Consider the following 24,050-nt stretch of genomic DNA (forward strand, 5'->3'; position numbering starts at 1 on the left):
CTGAGATGATAAATATAGCATTATGATACTGAGTATTTTGGTTTATCAGAATTGGAGTGGATCCTTGAAGAAGAAATCAGTATAGAAGGCAAAAATATATAATATTTGTTTCTTTGCTCTGCTGCAGATTCATTCTATACAGAATGTGGAGAAACAGGGGGGCAAGGGAATAGACAGAATGATCAGAGTCACCTCTTCTCTTGAAACCGGTGCCAATTGCTCTTCTTATCCAAGGATGCTACTTAATAATGAAAATACATGCTCAGCCAGGTTAATCACATGAATGCCACTTGAAGCAAGCAAATCAGTTTTAAAGAGGAAGGAAAGGTCTAGTTAAATCATTAAAAAACTATTATTGAAATTATTTACATTCAGATTATATGTTTTTCAATTGATTTATTTTTAGTTCTATGTATCCCCCCTTATATTTGAGGCATGATTGTTTGTTCCATTTTGTAACTTGTGTGCTGAAGAAATGCCTTTCCCAAGGAGAAAACAGGGTAAAGTAAAGAAATCTATGCAAGCTATCGATTTTATTCTATTTGCCTCATTTGATGGTAAGGAAACCAAAAAAAACCATATGTGTTTTGCTGAATCCTTATCCTGAACTGGGAATCTGATTCCTCCCAGTTTTGCTCCATTAAGAGCCAATGGATACACAGGTAATAATTATTGTTGTGTTCTGGTTGAAGAAAAAGATTCATTCCTGAATTCAGATCAGTTTCAAGTCCAGTTTGACCTCCTGCTTTGAAGAAATAGATTACCAGCCTGATGGCTGACACTATCAAAAGCTTCAATAAGAAACATGGCTGGTAGGGAGAATGCAGAGTGAAAAAGAGGCATAAACAAACCAGCCTATATCTGGTCCAAGTCATTTTGCGTTAGCAGCCTTTTTTTTAATATCGACCAATTAAAAATGCATTAATGTGAAATACAATTTCTTCCAAGATCCATACTTCTATATGCAGTTTACCTCCAAATATAGAAATACGAATGTTTGTGTGCAACATTTCCTCATGTACACAATTTTATATGCAATTTTGCAGCTGAGAATCACATTAAAAGATTTGGAGAAGAATGGAATCTAAAGTATAATTTTGTTTTTCACATTGTTTGTCCAAAAATGGCATATTAAATTGGCTTGCTTAAACTGCAGACCAAATAAAATTTCCCCCCATCCTTAATGGCAAAACACCTTATCAATGTGCATGTGCATGTGCACACACACACACACACAAACACACACGCTTGTTCTAATATATCAAAGGAAGTGGTTCACTAAAATAATAATTGCAATAACCCTCCGACAGAAATTAACACCGTTACTGCAATATAAGCATTGCACAGTTGTGATTCTGATTGAAAACATATTAAAGCTTAGAATGTACTCAGAAAAGCAAACAAGAAAAAGGACTGTGATCAGACACACTTGCTTTGTTTTTTTCTGAGGTGCCTAAGAGTCTGAACCACGTTGACAAAAACATGTTCAGTGATTAGAACAGTAGTTATGAATTTAAACTTGTTGCATGATTAAAACTGTTGTTCATGAGCCTACGAAAAGGTGGTTTAAATGTAACTTGATTCTAGAACTACAACTCAACCAACAAAATTATTTTATTTAATAGTGTATATTTGCATACATAAGTAGTTATAGGAATTCCTACTGATAGATACAGCAGAAACATTGCTGAAGCATCAAAGCTGTACTGTGAGAAATAGCAACCAAAATACTTATTAGACAGTTCCATCCTATTTCAAATGGAAGATATAACAGTTATTTCTATTTATATTGGTAACACTGGCTTTTCTTCTAGAATGATTTAAAATCATTTATAATTATCTAACAGAGATAGCCATTGTAAGATATAGAACAGGTTTTCAGATAATATGGGGCTCCTTCTGTCATGATTGAATCAGCCAGGCAGATATTATGGGAGATAGGTGGTCCCTCAAGCATCATAGGCACACATATAACCCCAAATGTTTAGAGTCTATAAAGATAAGAACGGGATTATATACAAAGAGTCCATATCCAAAGGAATGGCATCTTCATGTGCAGGGATGTAGGAGATGTGTAGGACTGGGAGGGTGGGAAGAACACCCAGTTGTTCCATGTAGCCCTTAAACATCTTGGATGCAGCTGCAGAATCGAAAAGTTGCTATCGTGTTGTAATTTTTATTGTAATTTTTACTGAGAAACATTGAATTGAATTGAAACAAATCTAGGTTTTATCCTAATCCCTTACAATTCTTTGTTGACCTGTCTATTTTTGGCCTACCCTCCATTACACTACTCAAAGTGTGGCCTTGGGAAAAGCTGCAACCTTCTGTTCTATTGAGAATCTTGATTGGTGAAAAAGCTTTGTGGAATTTAGCCCTCCCTGCATACATATTATTCTAGGGCAGAAAGGCAATGCACAAACATAATTTACCAAGAGCACCAAGCAGAAAAGACTTCTGGGGTATCAGTTAAGGTCTCTGAGTTTCCCACACAGTTGTTGCTTTTGAGAAGTGACAAGCCTTTATGACATGACAATGATTCTGCTGAGTTCTCATATATGGTCTCCAATAAAGTATCTGCATGCAATGCTGAACAGGTCAAACTTGTTAATGACACTCCTCCACTGTCCTAAGAATTTTTGTACTATTAAAAAACCTTTGCTTTTTCCTTTGTTGCTCCATATTCTTGGAAATACCTCCCACTGTTGTCCCTCAAGTCCTTCCTTCGAACCCACCATTTATTATGAAAACTTTACTTCCTATTCCCGGTAATTAACCTTAAGCATACATAACTGAAACAGTTTTATGCTCTTTTCTTGTCTATTTTTCTTTCAGTTTCTTTCTCTTCCTTTATTGTTTCCCTTGAACTTCCCATTGAAGGTGCTATATAAATGAACACCTTTGACTGTTTACTTCCAACCTTGGAAATTGTAATGGTATTACAAAGAAAAGAGTGTGCTAAATGATTCCAGACAAATGAACAGCATTCTTTGTTAGGCCTCTCATGCTTTCTTTATACTCCTTGCTACTTTCTATAATCCACTGTCTCTATGTACCATTGAAAGAAGTAGAAAGGATTTTGATCTACTGAAATGGATTCTGGGTGTAACTCCCATGTACAGTATATGATTAGAGATTTTGTATGCTAAACCAATGCATTAGAAAATGTTTATGTTAATAAGCAATATCTTTATATCTCATATAGTCCAGCATTAAAACCAGGTAGAAAGCAATAGATGGAAACCATGGAAATGCTATAAAAATACCTGATAATATTTTTTTTGCTTGATGGCAATTTTTTCTACTATTGCTACATATTGTATTGGTCTTGCATCACTGATGTGATGGCTAATAAATCTGAAAAATTCTTAATAATATTCCATTTACATAAAAGCCAGGTGTATGAAGGTTCCTTTGAAACCTATCAGGTCTCAGGTTACAACTGGATACTGCTGGAAATGTGTGACTGGAGTCAGCACATTTTTATCTTCTCTGAGTTTCTTTGCACCTGCAAGCAACCTTCAATGAAGAGGAGCAGGAGAGGAAACAAAGAGTTTGATGATATCCATGATATTTTTTGCTTTACTACACAGTATGAGAAAAACAGTAAGGGAGTGGGGAACCCCCAGTTTTCTTCAGTAATTTCTTATCTTAATTAATCACAGTAATCCAAAGCTCCTTAACCTATTACTCCTCAACTCACATAACTCCAATACATCTGGAAAGCAACAGGTTGGAGAAAGCCTTTTTAATCCTAGTCTTTAGTACTAGAATTTAAGAGTGATATTGACCGAAATAAACTGGGATTTGAGGCTGTGCATCCTGTGGAAGGAAAGGGTCTAGCTCAGCAGGAAAAGGGATGCCTCACCATCCCTCCTTTCCCTGGTGTTTAAATAACCCCACCTGCTTATGCTGATATTGCTGTGTGGGTGAACACAGGGATTTACAGCCAAGCTACGGATGGTGTAAACATAGCCATGAGACAGTGTGGGAGAGCTGCAGTTTGGAGCTGGCTGGACTGACACATTTCTTATCAAGAGAACTAGAAAGGCTTTTCCCCCTTCTATCTGTAAAGCTGGAAGCTATACCAGCTAAAGCCAAAAGGAAAACATCAGCTGTATGCCTGAAGCTACAACAGTTGGAGAAGGTACAAATAAACCCGTGTGATAGACAGAAAGAAGTCCAATGGGAGTGAATCAACAGGTCAAGAACAGTCCAATAGCAAAGGTTCATCAACAGACTTGACCTGGGAGCTCAGAAGCGCTGCAGTGGGCAAAGCCTGAGAGTTCCTGTGACTATAAGTGGGCAGCAATGAGCCCACTAAAATGGTAGTGTGTGGCCTCTGTGGGAGAGACCTATAAAAGGGGTTCAATAAGAGGAGCCTGTCAAAGAGGCCATGGTGACAGCAGACTCAGCAAAGAGGTCCAGAAATATATAGTGGCTGCCAGCTGCTAAACAGGCTGAGACTGGTTGGGGTGACTTCTTGGGAGACGTTGATATGAGGCAGCAGACACTGTTAGGAGGAAATCCTGAGGTAACACCCACACTAGGCCCTATAGGTCAAGTAACTTCCATAGGCATTTTGCTAACTCACAGTAAAGCCTAGTGGTTCATGGAAGGACTACAAAGATCCTGAGAATCACTGAGGAGAAAAGACAGCAGACTCCTAGAAGGCAACTTGGAGAGGGAACTATGTTACCATCCTGTTACTAAACTGCCATTAAACTGTCCAGTTCACAGGGTTTGCCCCGCTACTTTCTTGTGCTGCTTATAATCCTAAACTGAATTTACAACGCATTCTTGTCTTTATTTTGCAGATATAACATATGTAAAGCCCACATGTGTAACATGTATACTGAAAATTGTGAATCTTTTTGTATACATTGCATTTCTTAAAATTCTACTCTATATAACCAATTTCATGAAATTCTGATTAGAACTGAAGCAGCAAATTAGACCTTTTGCTAACTCTTAACTAAATAAGACCCTACATTCAGGGTGTTAGGCCCCATCGTTTTTTAATGGAAGTTGGGTATGCACGGCTTAAATTTATTAAATAGAATTATATTGCTCTACAGTGTGATAAAGCATTTAAGGATTCTCTATACGGCTCCATGAGCTCTGAATTCATCAAGCTGATTGTGAAATGTCCACTTCCTATTCAATATTAGTTGAAAAAATGGGCAAGGAATAGAATTATCTTTGAGCATGTTATTCTAGTAGAAATTATTTGTTTTAAATTATTTTTTAAGTGCAGGCTAATCAACAGATTGATTATAACACTACGTAATGAAAATATTTCATAAATAAAATGAAAATGATTAAAATTACTTCTTTACATATAATGAAAATCCATTGAGTTTAAAGCAGTTTAGAAAAAGACAGCACAAATCAATAGAGGGGGGAATGAAAAGGTGATATCTAATGATAGAGAAAAATTCATACCTCATCTGCTACAGAACTAATGAAGAAAAATGCAGTAAAATTAATACCAAACCAGGAAGAGGAAGTAGAAGTACCATGAAAATGAAACATGTATTTTCTATAATAGTAATAAAAACATAAATAATTTCAAATGATCAGAACATAGGTGGCCAAAGGTTTAGATAGTTCACGGAAATCATGATTCTCAGCATAGAATGATGGATCAAGAGACCGTATGAATGTCTGCACTCTAAAATCCATATTGTGGAGTCCTGAAATCAAATTGCATTGAGTTTTACTTTTTGCAAAAAAATAATAAGAACAGAATCATTAATTAACTAAGTATTTAGTGGAGTTATGACAAATGTTTACAAAGGTATTTGTAATTACTCCTGCTGGAGCTAAAGGTGAGAAACTAAAGAATTTCTGTTCTCTCTTATCTGAATCCCACTGAAGTGTTTGGTTGAAATGCCTTTTCAAAAAAAAAGAAAGAAAAAATTCCAGATCCTCACAATTCTACTGAACATAATGCTCCCTAATGATTCCTCGGTTCAACCATTAATCTCTTTTGAATGTCTGATCTTTCCAGTTTACAGCCTCCTTCTGTCCAGTTCTATGTATTATGATAATTAGGTCTATCACTCAATTAAAGAGTTGTTAGTCAATTCATTATGCGAACTTTAGTATTAAATTTGTTAAAATTGCATAGATTCGCATATTAGGCATGCCAACTGCATAAGAAGCCTTGGGCCTCCTTATGTTCATTATGTCGAGTGCTGCTGGCATTGTTTCCTATCTACAACGTCACAGGGGCTTTCAGACTAGGCAGTCATCCCCAGTGGAGTGTGATCCTCAACAGTGTCCAATGTTGCCTGCATATGTGAAAAGATCATTTTAAAGAAAAGGCCTACTTTTTCATGCTTTAGAAGTTGCTTTTTTAAGTAGACATCATCTTAAAGAGGTCATTTTCCTGTCATCTCTCTGTTCCCTGTTAATTATGCTAATTAATACAATTTTGGTTGTAATAAATTTAGTTCTGGTCCATAATTCATGTAATGACTGATATTCCAATCCTTCATAACGGTGGCAGTGTTTTGATAGGGTTAGTACCCAGCTAAATGTGGTGAACAATAAACGCCACTGAAATCAATAATATTTAAACACTAACTTTTCTCATTGATTGCAATGTGAGTTAATTAGGTTCGACAAACCTCATCTGGATTCAACCAATGCACTCTTTTGACACATTAACTCTGCTATTTTGCCGAGAGCTGAATGGAAACTCTTGACGTGGTACAGGTGGGTTTCTTTGAACTTTATTTATGGTCTAAGACCAAATAACAATAGCAAGGTATGTTCCAAAAGAAAAAAAAGCAAAAAGATAAACTAAAAGATAGAAAAATAAAGTAAAATATAATAAAATAAGGATGACCTTGCTACACTCTACTGATTACCAGGGTTGATTCAACATGGTACATGTTCCACGTTGGAAAGAAAGGGAGGAATACTCAAACATCATCTCAGCTCTAATGGAGCCAAGAATACTGGCAAAATTATTGTTGCTGACTGGTGTGTGTGTGTGTGTGTGTGTGTGTGTGTGTGAAAGAGAGAGAGAGAGACTGCAATGTAGAAGGCATTGAAATAGAACAAGTGTATTTCATTGTTGATATAAGATGCCCCTGTAGCAACATGGACCCCAGCCATTTGATATCATTGATCTGTGCTCAGTATTGGTCTGCAATTAGATGAGGCAACCCCTCCCCACTAGGATTCAAGTATATTCCTTTCATTTAGTTGTCTTTCTCAATAACCTTCAGCCCACCTTTTGCATCTACTTTTTGAAAATTAAGGAGAAACTCTGGGAAATTCAAGAGGCTCTTTTTATTTCCTCCTTATGCTCAGCATATGCTGACAAGTGATCATTTCCATGTTATTATGTGTGTCTGTATGCATGCTTTTATAAATTAACCAGTTTCAAACTCTGGACACAACAGATGCCTTTAAAATGCAAAACACATTCAAATCTAATATGGGAAAAACAAAGTATTCAGCCAACTCATCATCATGCATGAGCTGAGTAAGGCTCAGTGTTACCTGCTGCATGCCAGCCTACATAATCTGCCTGAGTTTCACTGAATGCTGTCAAACAAAAACTATATGTTTGATGACAGTAATGTGAAATTATTAAGAATCTGTCAGTTCTCTTTTAAATATGAAAAATAAGAAGAAAGGAAAATGTGTGAAAACAAAATCAGCAATGCCGTCATATCGTCCTACTTTGGGGTTTATCTTCCAAAATTGTGGAGCTGCCCTGCATGAACATAAACCCCACAACAGCCATTGTATAGAACTCCTAGACTTCTTAGAACTTCTTAGAAACTCCTGGCATTTTTCAGGGAAGTTTCTCATTTCTGTAGGTAATACTATCAATGAACATGTGGGAAGTTTCTTAGGATTTGGCAATTCCAGACATATTGATGTACAATTGGCAGATGTGATTATTCATTGAAAGCAATACAATGTGGATAGACTTCTTCATTGGATACACACTTGGATGTGGAAGTGCTTTGAGGAGGGGGAATTAGATTTGAATATATCCTCCAAGGTCCATGTATACTACATATATATCTAAAGATAACATTTCTTTCAAGTCTTGTTCTTCTGGTGACTTTGTGGAAATAGGTAGTTTTCCTGGCAGCAAGACAGAACTGGTTTGCCATTCCCTTCTTTCACAATGTCTTTACAACTTCCCAGTATAGCCAATAGCCTGGCATTCCCTGGAGATTTGTTATCCAAATACAGTAGTATGCAGGCCTAACCCTGCTTAACTTCTGAGACCAAAGAAGGCCAGGTAAGCACTTCCACCCACAGAGCCATGATCTACACATTCTTCTTTTAAGCTGTTTCAGCTTGTTTGCATATTTGGGGGCATCCAATTCACAGACACAAAGAACAGTAAAAATCATGTGCACATTTAACTGTAGCTGTTCTTGTTCTTATTTAAATAATTCTCCTCAAAAATCTATCTGGCCATTCTTTAGAATGACATACACAATGGATTTCTGGTCTCATCCAATAGTTATTAACAGCAGTAAGGGACACATGTAAGTTGAATTATGGCCAAATATTAATAGAAATCTAGAGTGCATACACACAAAGGGCCCACAAAGTTTTTATATTAAAGGAAGTGATTATTCTAATGGCACCGATTTTCCTTTGCTTCTGGCTTCTGGTGATTGGTTACAACTCTCACTTGTCCCGCAGTACGAAGAGAATGATGTTCACAGCTTAGTAACTCAGCCAATTAAACATGGTACAATTCAAAAGAGTCTTATAATAATTACAGAATAATGGACTACAAAATATTAATGTTGTGGGGATAAAGCATGAAAGGCTCTTTCTTAAGCTTAAACCTCTCTTCTTTTGATTACAAAATAAATGCTTAAACTATTGCTTCTCCTAACAAGCAATTTATGGATGACATGTCTTTTTTTTTTTCATCCTGTAGATTAAAGGCATGTCATTCAATAATTGTGGCTTCATTTGCAATCAATTTTATGCAAACAGATTAAAACAAAAGTCAGTGGAATGTCCTGAAATGAAAAGGTTGTTTATGTTCTTCACACAGGGCCACATTCTAACTCTTGGCTGCCAATTCTCTATGAAATCAGTTGATCCAAGGTAAAATATGCAGTGGAAGATAAATAATAGCTGAAAACATTTTGCTCAGTTGCTGAAATTTAGTTCAGGACTAGCAGGGAACAGCATCCTTCAAAAACAACTGAAGGCCATGGCAAGTTTATAATGGCTTCTCATTAACAAAACTCTACAAGTCCATGTACATGGAGGTCTATATGCCAGACTATCCTCCAACATTTTCTTATTTTTCTCCATTCTACTCATCTATGCAGATGTTTCTTTCTGATAAATAGTAGGACATTCCCTATGCCTCCATCCTATGACATTGTACAATAAACAATGGAGATCATGGTTGGGAGGACCTGCAAGATTGGCTGAGAGGATCTACAAGATTTATATAGTTACATAATGATCAAGTTAAATTTGCAGTCATATATCTGCATCATTGCATATCTGCATATCATTATAGATTTGGGCATGTTTCTAATGTATCATGGGTTACAAAATGTTTATTGTTTTGCTTTGTGATTAATCCAATGGTTTTTCACAATCACTCTAATGGTCATTATTTTTGTAAGCCACTATGAGAACACATTGGATTAATTACAAAGCAAAGCAACAAAATTCCAAAATAAGCAAACAAATAAACAATAATGCACAGTAACCCATATTATTCTTATGCTTATGCAGAATTTGGGAAATTGAAATCCAGTAGTTCTGGGAGAAGTCAGATTTAGGGATGGCTGTCTCCCATCTCAAAACTGATATTATGCTTTTCTTGTTGATAATGCTCTAATATTGAACTTATGCTTAGATTTTTGGTTCAAACCCTTCCATGGACCCCAGGATGCCAGTTAAGGTCAACATGGGGGATGAAATTGCTGTTTTTCTGTACAATTGCTTTCTTGAATTGATAATGGCAATGGAATAGTTCAACTCAGGGGATATGTACTATCCTACAACAATTATACTTTACATCTCAGATGGGAAACATGTGGCTTCTGAACTTCTTTTCCTCCAACTACATTACCAGATTTTTTTGGCAAGGTCACTGACAACTGTTGGCATGATTTCCTGCCCTGGAATTACTAAACACATTTTAATACAGTTAAAAAAAAAAAAAAATTAACATACCCAGCACATTTTTAAAATGCAAAGAAAATCTGGGGGGGGATGGAAATTTCCAGTCCTTCCTAGCTGAACAATACTGGCCTCCCATTTGGCAGTATCTAATCTGTGACAGACAGCTCCTCAACCATTAAGTAAATACAAGAATCTATGGAATTTAACTTCATTTCACACTAATGTGCAATTTTCTAAAAGGGACTCTCAGTCCTGGTATATCTCCATTGCCAGTGCCTACACACCAACTTTCATGAGTCCAGATGAAGACAAGGAAGGTTTCTACGAGGACCTAGACTACATTATTATTCAAACAAACCCCATCTGTGACAAACTCATCATTCTGGGTGACATCAATGCTAGGGTGGAGACAGACAGCAACAACTGGGATGGAGTCCTCGGGAGACACGGGGTGGGAAAACTAAATAGCAATGGCCTACTGCTTCTGAGCAAATATGCCGAGCACAACCTGTGTATCACTAACACAATGTTCAGACTTACAAACAAATATAAAAATATGTGGATAAATTCCAGGTCCAAAGACTGGCACCTGCTTGACTATGTCATAATACATCAGTGCGACCTTAAAGACCTCACCATCACCTGAGCCATGTGAGGTGTTGAGTGCTGGACAGATCACAGGCTAGTCTGGTCGGTCCTCAACCTGCACATAGAGCCTTTACATCGTAAGCAACCAAGGACTATCAGAAAGTCATTCAACATCGGCAGACTGCAAGACCCAGACCAAATCCAACATTTCCAAGATGTATTTAATGAAACACTCTCCAGCAATTTACCACCTGTTCTGAAAAGTGGATGCAGTTTAAAGATGCCATCACGCAGACTGAAACAACTGTACTCAGATTGAAAACCTTGGCACATCAAGACTGGTTTGAGGAAAACCAAGAGCAGCCCTCCAGGCCAAGAACAAGGCCTATGCAGACTGGCAGAACAATCCATCATCTGTCTCAGAAAGACAAGTTTAAGCACCTGTAGTCCAACGTACAGATGGAACTGTGAGAAATGCAGGATGAGTGGTGGCAGAGAAAGGCTGAGCAGGTGGAACGCTATGCAGACATGCATGCCACCAGAGAGTTCTTCAGCACCATAAAGTCAGTTTATAGTCCTTTTAAATCAGGATGCTCCCCCCTGTGTCATCTGATGGGTTGAGCCTGATCAAAGATCAGGAAGGACTAAAAAACCACTAGGCTGAACACTTTTCCAACCTACTCAATAGACCATCCATAGTCAATCAGGATGTCTTACAGCAGATTTCTCAGCTGCCAATCTTGGATGCCCTAGACTTGCCTCCCTCTACTGATGAGATCAAGAAAGCAATCTCACAGATGAACTCAAATAAAGCAACAGGAGAGGCATTCCTGCTGAGATCTACAAAGCACTAGACCCAAATGCCTTACAGGTGTTCCAAGACATCCTGGAAGACATGTGGTCCATAGAAGAGATACCTGATGACTTCCACAATGCCCTCATTGTGGCTCTCTTCAAAAATAAGGGAAGCAAATCAGACTGCAGAAACTACAAGGGTATCTCACTGCTGTCCATTGCAGGCAAGATCTTTGCCCACATTGTCCTGAACAGACTTGACACTGTCTCAGAAAGGAACCTCTCAGTGTGGTTTTTGGCCAGAATGGAGTACAACAGACATATTTGCCATGAGGCAAGTCCAGGAGAAGTGCATCAAGCAGAACAAGCCTCTTTACTCTGTCGTCATTGACCTGACAAAGGCATTTGACACTGTAAACAGGGAGGCTCTCTGGATCATCCTGAGACATTATGGATGCCTGAGGAAATTCATGAAATTGATTCAGCTACTCCATGATGGAATGACAAATCAGGTTCTTTACAACACTGCATTTGCCATTCCCAATTTGCATGTTGTCACCTGCTGTCCAGTGTCTGAAGGAAGGAGTGTACATCAGGTACCGATTGGATGGCTCTCTCTTTCACCTTCGCTGCTTGAATGCACAGATGAAGTGCCTCCATACAGTCATCCAAGAAAACATCTTTGCTGATGATTGTGCACTCCTGGTGCACAAAGATAGTGATCTACAGTTGCTGCCGAACAAATTCTCAGATGCTGCTATGTTCTTTGGCCTGACTATCAGAAGTACTTTACCAGCCTGTACCAAATACCAATCCCAAAGAACCAAAAATCACTGTTGATGACACCCAGCTGACAAATGTAAATAGCTTCAAATACTTGGGAAGCATCATCTTGAATGATGGGTCTTTGGACAAAGAAATTGACTTCAGGATCTGCAAGGCCAGCCAGGCACTGGGGCAGTTGCATATTAGAGTGCTCAATCAATACAACATCCATATCTACACAAAGCTGAAAGTCTACAGAGCTGTGGTTATCCCTTCTCTCCTATATGGATGTGAGTCCTGGACTCTGTACTGAAGACACATCAAACAATTGGAGAAATTTCACATGTATGGTCTGCACTCCATCCTAGGCATTTGATGGCAAGACCATGTCTACAACCTAGAGGCCTTGGATTGCACAGAGTCCACCAGCATTGAGTCCCTGATTATCAGAGCCCAGATGCAGTGGGTGGGACACGTCATCAGAATGGATGACCACCATATGCTTCACCAGTTGCTCTATAGTGTACTGGAGTCGAGGAAGAGACCTTGAGGTCGACCATATAAGCACTACAAAGACTCTGTGAAAGACACCCTACACCACTATGACATCCAGCCAAGGGAACTAGAAGCTGCAGCTGCTGACATAACTTACTGGCAAGCCCTGAGGTATAAAGCCTCCACTGACTTTGAAGACAGACAACGCCAAAAACTGATAGAAAACCATGAGTGGCATCACAGAATAACACCCACAGTTACTACAACAATGGACTTCCAGTGCCCCTATTGTGCTACTCTTTGCACTTACAGACTGGGACTGCAGAGCCACCTTCGTGTCCACAGATGAATTGCATAGTGTGTCTTCTTTGAACCATATAATCTGTGACAGCCCCTCAACCATTAAGTAAATATAAGAATCTATGGAATTTAACTTCATTTCACACTAATGTGCAATTTTCTAAAGGAGGAAGAGGAGGGAAGGGAGGAAAAGTTCTTTCCATTCTATTTATAATGAAATTTGTAGATTTTGGTAAGTTTCTATGAAAAAAAACTAAGTGACCAAAATTCTCACCCATTTGCCTTGGCTAAATTTCATACATCCTTCACCCAGGATGGACTTGACCAGCTACATCTTTGAAAGTTAATGAGTTTGTCTGAAAAAAAGATGTTCATCCTAATTCGGTATTCAAATTGATAAATCTGTTAATTCTCCTTTTTTCTCACAACTGAATTTGTTTTAAATTTTTCAATTTCCGTTATTTTTATAAATTTGTTTAGAAAAAGAAAGAAAACAAAGTTTAATTCTCAGTTGATGGAGGGGCAAACATTAAATGAGTCACCAAGAATGACTTATCTCTACTACCATAGGCCTTGGAATGGTGAGTTAACAAATTTATACCTCACACCTGTCAGTTTAAGATTTCTGCTTTCCCATTTATTTCAGTCTTGACAGAATCCATCCCACTTAGAACTACAACATGAGGAGAAGAGGAAGGAGGAGGAGGAGGAGATATTCATATATTGCTGTTCTTCTCAGAAAGGAAACTGGCAAGGGGTTCTTATCAGAAGTACTATTCACTGTCTTAAGTTATTCCTGACTGGATGGGCTAGCTGCATTTTTAAAAAATTGCTCCCCATTTACAATGCAGTATTTTCAGGAAACACTTTTTGAATTCATTTTAGTGATATCTATCTATCTATCTATCTATCTATCTATCTATCTATCTATCTATCTATCTATCTATCTTTACTCCACAGAAATATATCGCTGTTTAGTTCCACCATAATCCCTAAAGAAAAGCTGTTAACTGGTAGGAGTACAGTTAAAAAACCATGTTCCCGATTTATTCTCCTAGGGCCAAATTCTCTGGCAGTTGGATAAGGAAGTAACTCCTTTGTAACTTCTGATGTGCTGAAAGCTGAAACTATGTTTTCACACCTAGTTATGAGCTCATCTCTACATGAAAAAGGAAAAAGTTTAAAGTACAGGTTTGATTTATTTCAAGCAACTAACATAAAGCCAACCCTCCCTCCTTTAAATAATGTTAAACTATTTCCTCACAGCTGCATTTTTTAAAATTAATTGAGGATGTTTATATATTCCTCTACAATGTTCCAAAAACATAACGAACGAGGACAAACATCTCCTTCTATTATTACCTTTGTTAAACGTAAACATTATTTGGTGGCAAATGATTATTTCTCATTAAGAAACCCACTGCAAGTCTATAAGCTTAACTCACTTTATCATTTGTTCTCACTCCTAAGTCATTCTTGCTTGCTTTAAAATATTTTAACCTTCATCTTGAATTATTCTAGGGTGGTAAAACTGTAATAAAAATGCAGCATAATAAAAACAAGATATACAAGACAACATATCAGCCTTTGAACTGTAATAAGAGTAAAAGGCAGTACGTTTATAAAAATGCAGAGGTATAAAAAAAGCAGTAAAGCATACCTCCATTGGAACGGATGCAACAAAGAACTGCAATGACCATCAAAGCAAGTCTGTAGCAATGAATTCCACAAATAAGCATATTCTGAACAATCCCAGTCTATCCTATGATCCCAGGCCCAATGTTTGACAATTCTGATTCTTTCATTGCCTCTGGCCCCTAAACTTCACGATAAGCAAGGTGGCCTTGAAAAACATTACAACATTTCAGCCCTGCTTATTTAATGGGTCAAAAACTCACTTTAAATCTTAACCTTAATTGCCTTCTTAAATATACTGATCATATTAGATAAACTTGGTTAGGTGTCCTTTATTCCTGAAGTCCTTCAGAGTGTTCACCAAAAAAAGCAAATTAACTAAACAGGTTGGGCCAACTTCCAACTGTGATCATGATAAAGAAGAGGAGCAAAATGGGCTACGTTATAATCCTATGGAGCAATGGTACAGTGAAGATGGGTCCCCTGGCAAATTGGAGACACCCAAGGAATCTAGCTATGATATACTAAAGAGGAGAGGATGTATAGTATGCTGTTGGGATCCCAGAGATAGATTGGTATAAATTTCTTAAACGGGGTTGTCTTTCCTCACCCATGGACAGCTAAAGATCTTGCGTGTCTTGCTCTGTCCTGCTCCAAAACCTCAGGACAGCATCAGATTGGGAACTCTTGCTAAGCACACAAGTTTAGGAAAAGTCCCATGGAAGTTAGTCAAACTAACTTTTCTGTAAACCTTATAGGAGTTACTTCTGGAAGGCCTGTGTTACAGTCCACTTAGATATTGATAAGTTGAAAATCCTTTTAAAATTCATTTAAGCTAATAAAGAGGATAGGACAATTGAGCAATGATTAATCCTTTCACAGTACTTTTTTTTTTTTTTGCAGATTTCTGAATTTTTAAGAATAAACATGCTAGCAGATATATTGAGATAGGTCATTAACTCAACTACATTCCCAAATTGACTTCATTCTGACTAGTGCTCTCATTCAGTATAGTGGAGTTTTGTTGTTTTTGCAGCTGCTACTATTGTACTGTAGGTTTTCTTAAAGCCTATCAAGGCAAAACGATTACAATTTTATTCCTGTGAATAATCCCATACTTCTTCCCATCTCTGTCTCCATATGCATTTTTCCCTGTCCTCCATCTTCCTATTTCTGCCTGCTCTTCATTCTTACATTCAACATATCCTATTTTCACATCCGTATCAGTTTTGTTTTGGATTTTTATTTTAAAGAAAGCTTCACATGAAAATTCATACACAGGGATCTTCCTCATTTCTCCAGTTTTATATGCACTTTGCTGAATATGTAGTTTTATACCCATTGTTCTTAGCATGATACATTTATATGTTGAGAAATACACACATTTTTTTCCACAAACTTCTCCCTAATATGCACTTTTCAAATGTTATTGCTTGAGGAACTGCTTCCTGAAATTTGGAGAAATGCTAATTTTGAAGAATTGAAAGTGCAAAAATATGTACATTTCATATTAAAGGACACATTTGAACTATTTATCCACATTCCTGCTTCAAATTATCCTCTATATCAGTGTTTTTAAACCTTATCAACTTTAAGATATCTGGACTTCAACTCCCAGAATTCCCAGCCAGCATAGAAATAGAAACAAGCAAATATAACAGACAAAACACTAAAACGGGCATAGAATATACAGAAGCTGCTGTTCTCATCAACAGGTAAAAATACAGAATGTTTCCCCAATTTGTTTGTCAAATTTCTCAGTATAGTTCCACTCCAATTTTAGTATATATATCCCTAAACCAAAGACGGTAAACCATCATTTTCAATAATAAATAGTAAGCATGCAACTTCACAATAATGGCTTGCGTGAGTAAGCCTTGAATCATCTAACAGCAATGAAGAGGTATGTTATAAACCATTGAAATTCAAATTTGGCATAACTATATACTTTTAAGGGTAGGAGATAAGGGGAATTCACCGAGGAAAGAGAAAACCTCCTCCACCATTGTCATGTCTGTTTCAGAATGTTCAGGTAAATTATCCACAGATGGGTTATACTATCCATCTCAGAGATAAATTGCCTTTTGTACATTAGAAGATTGTTATCAATCACAAGGGATATATCATTAATAATGAGATATTGAGGGCTCTACAATAAAAGGCCTCAGATTTTTGTGCTATCCTTGTCAAGGTGGCTTTGACTAGTAAGTCATAAAGCATATATTAAAAATGTGCAAAATCACATGACCTTTATCATCTTTTTACAGTGCATAAGCTACTTTTAAGAATCTGACATCACAGTATTCAATCTTACTAGAGTAAGCATGCAACTTCACAATAATGATTTGCATGAGTCAGCCTTAAATAATCTAGCAGCAATGAAGAGGTATGTTGTAAATTCAATTATCTTACTATTTATATTAGCATGATTAATACTGACACAAGATCTCTACCCCAAAGATGCAAAATATCATTAAAGATAAATCAACTAAGTGATGTTATGGGCAATCATTTAAAATTATGAGATTAGCGTACATCCATAAAAATAAAATTTCATAAATTCCCAAAGTAAGTTCATGTACTAGTCCAGGATATATTTTGAAAAATAGTTGCCCCTATGTACCCGCCAAGAGATCACAGAAGCCTCCGAATAAATTTGGTACTTACATCGTCTTGAGTATTTTTATTACATTCTGCAAACTCTCTTGGAATTCTGGAGAGCCAGGGCGCAATTTATGGATTTTCATCTTATTCAAATAGAAATGTATGTTGTGAAAACCTTCAGCAGCTAGAGCATCAGTGCCGAAATTACAGGAATGTACCCTAAAGACCAGAAGAGAGAAAATGCTACCATTAGAGCATACTAATCCTAGAGCTTCCAGGGGATAAAGTGAGGTTTAATAAACATAAATATCTTTGAAACCTCATTTCCCCCAAGGTGAAATTAACCCCGACCCTACTGGCATTCAGGAAATCCCTGAAAATGTGTTTTTTTTCAGCTGTCTTGGGGATCCCAGAGAAATGGGGAGTCTGCAAGATAGTTATATTGTATGTAGGTCACTGGTCTGCTCTCCCATGGTTTAATTTTTATTTTTATTTGCAACTGTGTATTTTTAACTGTTGTTTCAATTGTTTGAACCAACTGTTATTGTACACTGCCCAGAGTCACATTTGTGAGATGGGCAGCTATATAAATCTGATAAATAAATACATAATAAACCCACAAACTCTGATATTTGTGACAAATTATGGGTTACTGCGAAATTTCACTTATAATTTAAAACAAAATTATAACTGGTAGCTACCAGTTTTGATAACTGATTACCTATAGAAATCTAAAGAAATATAACTAAATATAATTTGCTAAAAAGAGGAAATGGAAGAGGGCTAAAGCTTCAATGTTCTTCTGAAATTCCTAGGTATACATGATTAATCTCTCTCTCTAAAAACAGAAGAATTTTGAACTAGGCAGAACTTTGGCCTCTTCTAGTCCAATAGATATTTGCCTCTGATACTTGAAACCCACTCAGCCCATTGTTCTAAGTCTTGATGGTGGAAGAAAGGAATAATAACTTGCCCTGGAAGTATTTTTGCTTATGCAAAATTCTCAGTAAAGGTAGAAGGAAAAATAGTAATAATCCCTATTATGAATATTTTTTCCAGGACTCTAGAATAGGAGATAATATTAAGTAAATGTTTAGCAGTGCTGTGTGTATCTGTGTGGTATGAGAAGGAAGATCCTTGTTCTTAAAAAAAATGCTGTGATGGTAGAAAGAAAGAGCAGATCCTACAACAGAAAATAGAAGTGAGGCTGCGACAAAGGTCAACCACCATGGCTTGTTTTCCTCCTCAGCAGGCCAATGCTTGCTGCCTGTCTTAATCCAAAAAGGGTTGTACATCTCTGACTTTAGACTGCTGTTATTTCAGTTAGGCGACTCTTGTTTCTATCAAGCCCCACATAATTGGGTAAGATCTAGGAAACAAGAACTGCACAGTTTTCAGTAAGGTATCTTTAAACCTAGTCTGAAATAATGCAGACTTCTGAAAATGGTGAGAGAAATTTCCCACCTACATTTATTGTGAGTTAATTATGGTGGAGTCTTTTTGAATGATTTGAAATGCTTCTTTCCAGGTTTTGGAGGTGCTGTTAATAAGCACCTCTACAACCAACTGACTCTCCTATCTCTTGTTTATGTCAACTCTCCTTTTCATTTCTTTTCCAGCCTCCCTGCACCTACTCTAGTTCTAATATACGCCCCCCCCATCTTCCCAGCACCTTCCTGCTACCGTCACCAATCTTCCTACCTCCCATCTTCAATGTCATGCTTTACAACAATTGTATGGTTCATTCAATTTAGTGCAGAATAACAAAAGATGGAATGTAACTTAGAAAAAGAAAGTAACAATACTTTCCATGAACCAGATCAAAATTGCTAGATAGCCCCACTGCCAGAAAGGCAAATCAGTTTTCATTCTTGTGATTGCTGCCAAGAAGGGGTGAAGGCTGGCACCCCAGAAAACATACTGATCAGAGCAAAGTACACACTTTTGCCATCCCAGAAAAGCAAGCAGAAAACTAAGAGCTTTTTTTTAAAAAAAATCTTAAAACTCAAAGCAATTAAAATCTCATGAAGATGCCATTGAAACTTGAATCACAAACTCAAACTAAATCATGTCTTCTCTAATCTCCAATAAAAACTTTGAATCAAATCAGGACTGATTTGCACAAGCATATTTAATAATATCCTCTCCCCCTCATACTGAAATTACAAATTGACAGCATTTTTTGAAGAGGCTATAGGGATTTAATACAAGCTTCCCAGAACTGCATGTAGCCCCTGCCCTTAAAGCCAGCTTGCCCTAAATATCAGTAGCAGGAACAATCATGGAAGAGAGTTAATATCATCCTATCCCATAGATGAGCTTTCCTGATGTATCTGGTCAGCCACTATAAGCCATAGAGGGCTGGTTTAGATAGGCCTTTCGTCAGATCTAGCAGAGCTGTTCTTAAGCTCTTACAACTCTTCTGGCACAACTTGCCACCAGATGAAAGTATGAATCTTAAAATTGCCTTTTGCAATTGACTGAGGTGATTTTGTCAATGCTGATGGTCTTCAAGTGTTTTTTTTTTATTATGATGATTTTTATCCCAACATATTTGTTATAGTTAAAAATTATTTTTAAAACAATTTTATTTTACACTTTTATACCTTATCAGCAGACAATATTGGAAGGAAGGAAGGAAGGAAGGAAGGAAGGAAGGAAGGAAGGAAGGAAGGAAGGAAGGAAGGAAGGAAGGAAGGAAGGAAGGAAGGAAGGAAGGATCCAGCAATGAACATACCTACCATATAAATGTATCATTGAATTTGTTGCTTGACTCAACCTTGTGCCCATCTGCCTTGCTCCTTTATAGCATATTGCTTTAAAGTTAATGTATATAGTCTTATTAGTAGATTGCACTGATCCTCAGTTCACTTGTAAGCAAAATTACTCTGAGCAAAGATGGGTACTTAAAAGTAATTCAGCATACTTATTAAAACAAAGATTTTTGTGCATGAGCAAGGGAGAAAGCCTAAAGAACTAAAATATTTCCCCTGAAAGACTGGGCAATTTGTTGATCTGTAAAAATACTTTTCTATTTAAAACAGAAGGACAGAATCTGAAGAGCTATATTTTATTCAATGCCCTTTTGAAAGCAAAGAAATTGACTTTCTGTGTATAATATTGTAGAGAGTTTGCCTCTATAAACATTGGGCTGGATCAAAGTTTAAATGATACATTCCCATGAAGGAAATTTCATACCATTACACAATAATCTCTTTCCAAGGGATTTCAGGTTTGCTAAATAATATTGAGCAACATAGTTTTGGGCAATTATATAAACTTCCTCTGCTTTTTTTCCCCAAAGATCTAAAAGTATATTTAAAAAGTCTGCAATTATGCTGCCAAGTCTATCAAAATTATCTCTCTGGGAGATGAACACTTAGATATGAGCTGGTTTTGACTAAGTCTGCTGTCCATTTCATCTTGTTGTACAAGACTTCTGGTGATAAAAATGCCTACATGAATAAAATTTCAACATAAAATATCTTTTGCAGAAGAATTGACACATATCATGAATAACTTTAAGTCTCCGTTATTATATTGCTTCTTACCAAGTGAAAAATAAGGGATTCCCAACAGATGGCATGGATGGAAAAGGCATGTGAAAGAGAGAGGAACAAAGGGAATGAAGGAATGTTCAAACTGGTACCACTTTAGCAAAATGTTGAAACGCAGCCTATCTTTCAGAGCAAAGTAATACACTTCATTTAGATTAATTAGGAAATACTTACTTGTAATATGCATTAGTCTACTTAATGCCTAACACTTCTGATTCTCAGAGTTATTCAATGGGAAAAATAAGGGGGGGGGGGAGTTGTCTCCAAACAGGAAAATGTCTCAGTAGCATGCAAACTCTATTCTTCAGTTTAAGCTATGACACTGAAATATGGAATTAAAAATGTATAAATAAATAATGACAGTCGTAGTAAATAATGCATTAAATTCTCATGAAGATTTTTAAGTAGCTTTTCCAATGCATATACCTCTGGTCATAAAGCAATCCACTAAGGAAATATCTTATAGCCAACCTGAATGGGCACACCCTAATTTCTGTAATTATGCATGTGTGACGGTATGTCATGGCTCAGGGCTGTCTGCCATCCTGTCATGTCAGCTTGCAAATATACATGATGTTCTTTTGTGACTGTTGTTGATAGAAGTTGGGAGTAGAAGAGATAACCCACATTTCTCAGAAACAGAAACATTTGCACAGACACTTTCTCATAGGAAGGGAGCTGCTGTTGTGCTGACAAGGGGAGAAGAAAGCTGGAGGCTTAAAAGGGAGACTTCCATGAAAGAGAAAAAACATGTCTGGTAATGCTAAAAGTCCCTTTGGAGACTGATTGTGGAGCCACAGTGACCAATATATAATTGTTATATATTTCTTATCTACTCATTATTGTAGTTTTAATGATATAATGCAATCTATTATTTATTACTGTTCTTTTAATATCTGTAAATCTAGAATCTACCAGGGCTGAGTTGGTGAATAAATTGCAAAAATAGATAATTAAATAAATAAAGATCGTTTCAAACTGCTGAAGAGTCATTGGCTCCAAGGAAGGGAGAGGCACAAGATTTCTGATATGGAGCTGGGTAGGGTCTGGAGAAGGCCCATTGAAGAAGGAAGAATAAAGGCAACAAGGGACATGACTTTTCAGCTCAAATAGCTTACAAGGTAAGTTGAAGAGAATGAAAAAAAACATATTCTACCAGCCTGAGGGAGAATGCCAGCCAGCCAGTGTAATCAACCCCCTTACTTAACTCTAAGTTGGAAGAGAATCTATAGTTACACACATTTAGTTAATACTGTAGATTGCAACCATATCCACTAGAGAGATAGTTAACTTTAAAATGCTTGACCATACACACATAAATCAAGCCTTTGGTTTATCACTTTACTGCTGTTTTGCTGCCACTCATCAGAAAAGCTGGAGGGAAAGGGGAGAGTGGGGAAAGGAATCCACCTTTGTTAACTGTTACTCTGTCACCTTCATATTAAGGATGTGCTATAGCATGGGTACAGTTAAATGGGTTAGGATTATCACAAGGCAGGCAACTGTGGATAGAGCATACAGAAATAAGTACTGGTGAGCACCCACAAATGTCTCCAAGGTGAAAGGGGATGTCCAGGACCTGCTATCTAACATATGGGACTCACGTCAACAAAGGAAGTCCTTTGGAGCTTGATAGAATCACACAATCATGGAACTTAACTATATGGGACTTAGGAGGGGAACTTTTATCACTCACAAATGTGGTCAGAGGCAGAGACACAGAGAATACTATCTATAGGCTTGAGGTCTGACTCTGTATACAGTGGCTTTGTGATCATTTTGGATCTGGAAGGAGCACTGTTCTAACTCACTAACATTCACCTTCCAAAGCTTCCTCCTGCTCCTATTTCCCTCACAGAAATATAATATCTGCCACCAGAATGCATCTTTGTGTTTCCCCAGCCTATCAGATCCTGCCATTGCTGTGAACCATCACTGCAGTTATGGGCAAAGAAAGGAAATGTAGTTTGACATAGGCACTAGCCTTGGACAGGTTCCTGCAAGGCAGAATATATCACTTTATACTTTCTAAATCTTATAAAACTTCCAGGATCAGTTTGCTGAGCAGTGTAGGACTGTAGCATTTGCTCCTTGTAAACTGCAGATCGTTTCTCTCTTTGCATTGTGGGTTTTTGTTTTTGTGGGGGTTTTTTCAATCTTTCTCTTCCCCTGCCCTTTACTGCAGTGAAAGAAAGAAACAAAATGTGGTGACGTATAATATTTAAGTTATATGGATAGTACACCATGAATGGCCTCCAATGTTAATGGATTCCATTTTAAACAATGAGGAAAAAAACATGGCCATCCACAAACTTGCGTCAAAATTGGACTATGAATTAGACATGCCTTTCTCAGAGGTAGGACAAATACATTTTGAAACAACAAACAGATGTTTCTGCTCAAGCAGAAAATGAATTTACCACTAGCTACTAATCTTTATATTCAACAGCTGCTCCTGAGGCACTTGTTGGTGACAACTGACCTAAAATCATTGCCTGCTTCCTTTTCACATTTAAATACAGATTTTTTTAAAAAAATGAATTACCCTATTGTTCTTTTTCCAGGAATACCTGGCAATATGGGGGTTTTTTTAATGAAGATCTTGGGATAAATTTTCATAAATTTTTGATGAGTTTCTTCAGTGGTGCATAAATTCTCTCTGAAAAAGAAACATGAAAAAAGCAATAAGACTATTTCAGTCAGGTTCTAGGAGACATTATCGCTAGTTGCAGAACTGTGTTTCAGTTGGACTGCCTTCCCTCACCTGCTGATCTTGGGATGAGCTGATCCAGCAGTTCCTGACATTTCTCAGCCAGCATTGACTACTTAGATAGAGAAATAATTTAAATTCTTTGCCTAGGAATCAGAAGTGGTATGGGACTGACCTGGTCAATGGGTACTTGTCAATTGTCACCACCCCAAACATAGGCAAAATATCTTACCTAAGGATTCTTACTGTGCTCCTCATTTAACTTCTCTCCCATTTAGATAAATATAAAGGTGAAGCTCAGTTCCTCATGCTCTGTCCCTGTATGTCCCTGTCATTTTCTCAGTAACAATATGGAAGTGGGCCACCATTGCCTTCTTTTGAGATGCTTTTTCAACTTCCCAGTCTAGCCTGCAACCCTGGGATTTCCTCATGATTTCACATTCCTCTAGCAACCA

The 24,050-nt window shown here is 37.3% G+C and overlaps 1 protein-coding gene across 1 annotated transcript in view; it reads right to left on the reverse strand.

Moving 5' to 3' along the window:
* Positions 1-23,690, reverse strand: part of CNBD1 (cyclic nucleotide binding domain containing 1) — a 159,391-nt gene extending 135,701 nt beyond the window's left edge. Inside the window, exons 1-3 of the mRNA XM_088149275.1 lie at positions 23,650-23,690; positions 23,431-23,544; positions 17,392-17,547 (exon numbers count right to left, since the gene is read on the reverse strand). Of these exons, the coding sequence (XP_088005401.1) occupies positions 17,392-17,547; positions 23,431-23,544; positions 23,650-23,690 (311 nt within the window). The remainder of the gene's footprint in view (positions 1-17,391; positions 17,548-23,430; positions 23,545-23,649) is intronic.
* Positions 23,691-24,050: the final 360 nt, after the last annotated feature.

The sequence above is a fragment of the Python bivittatus genome, unplaced genomic scaffold (assembly GCF_059951505.1).
Source record: "Python bivittatus isolate LINGU-HERP-01145 unplaced genomic scaffold, Pbiv_v1 ctg000590_np1212, whole genome shotgun sequence".
NCBI lineage: Eukaryota > Metazoa > Chordata > Lepidosauria > Squamata > Pythonidae > Python > Python bivittatus.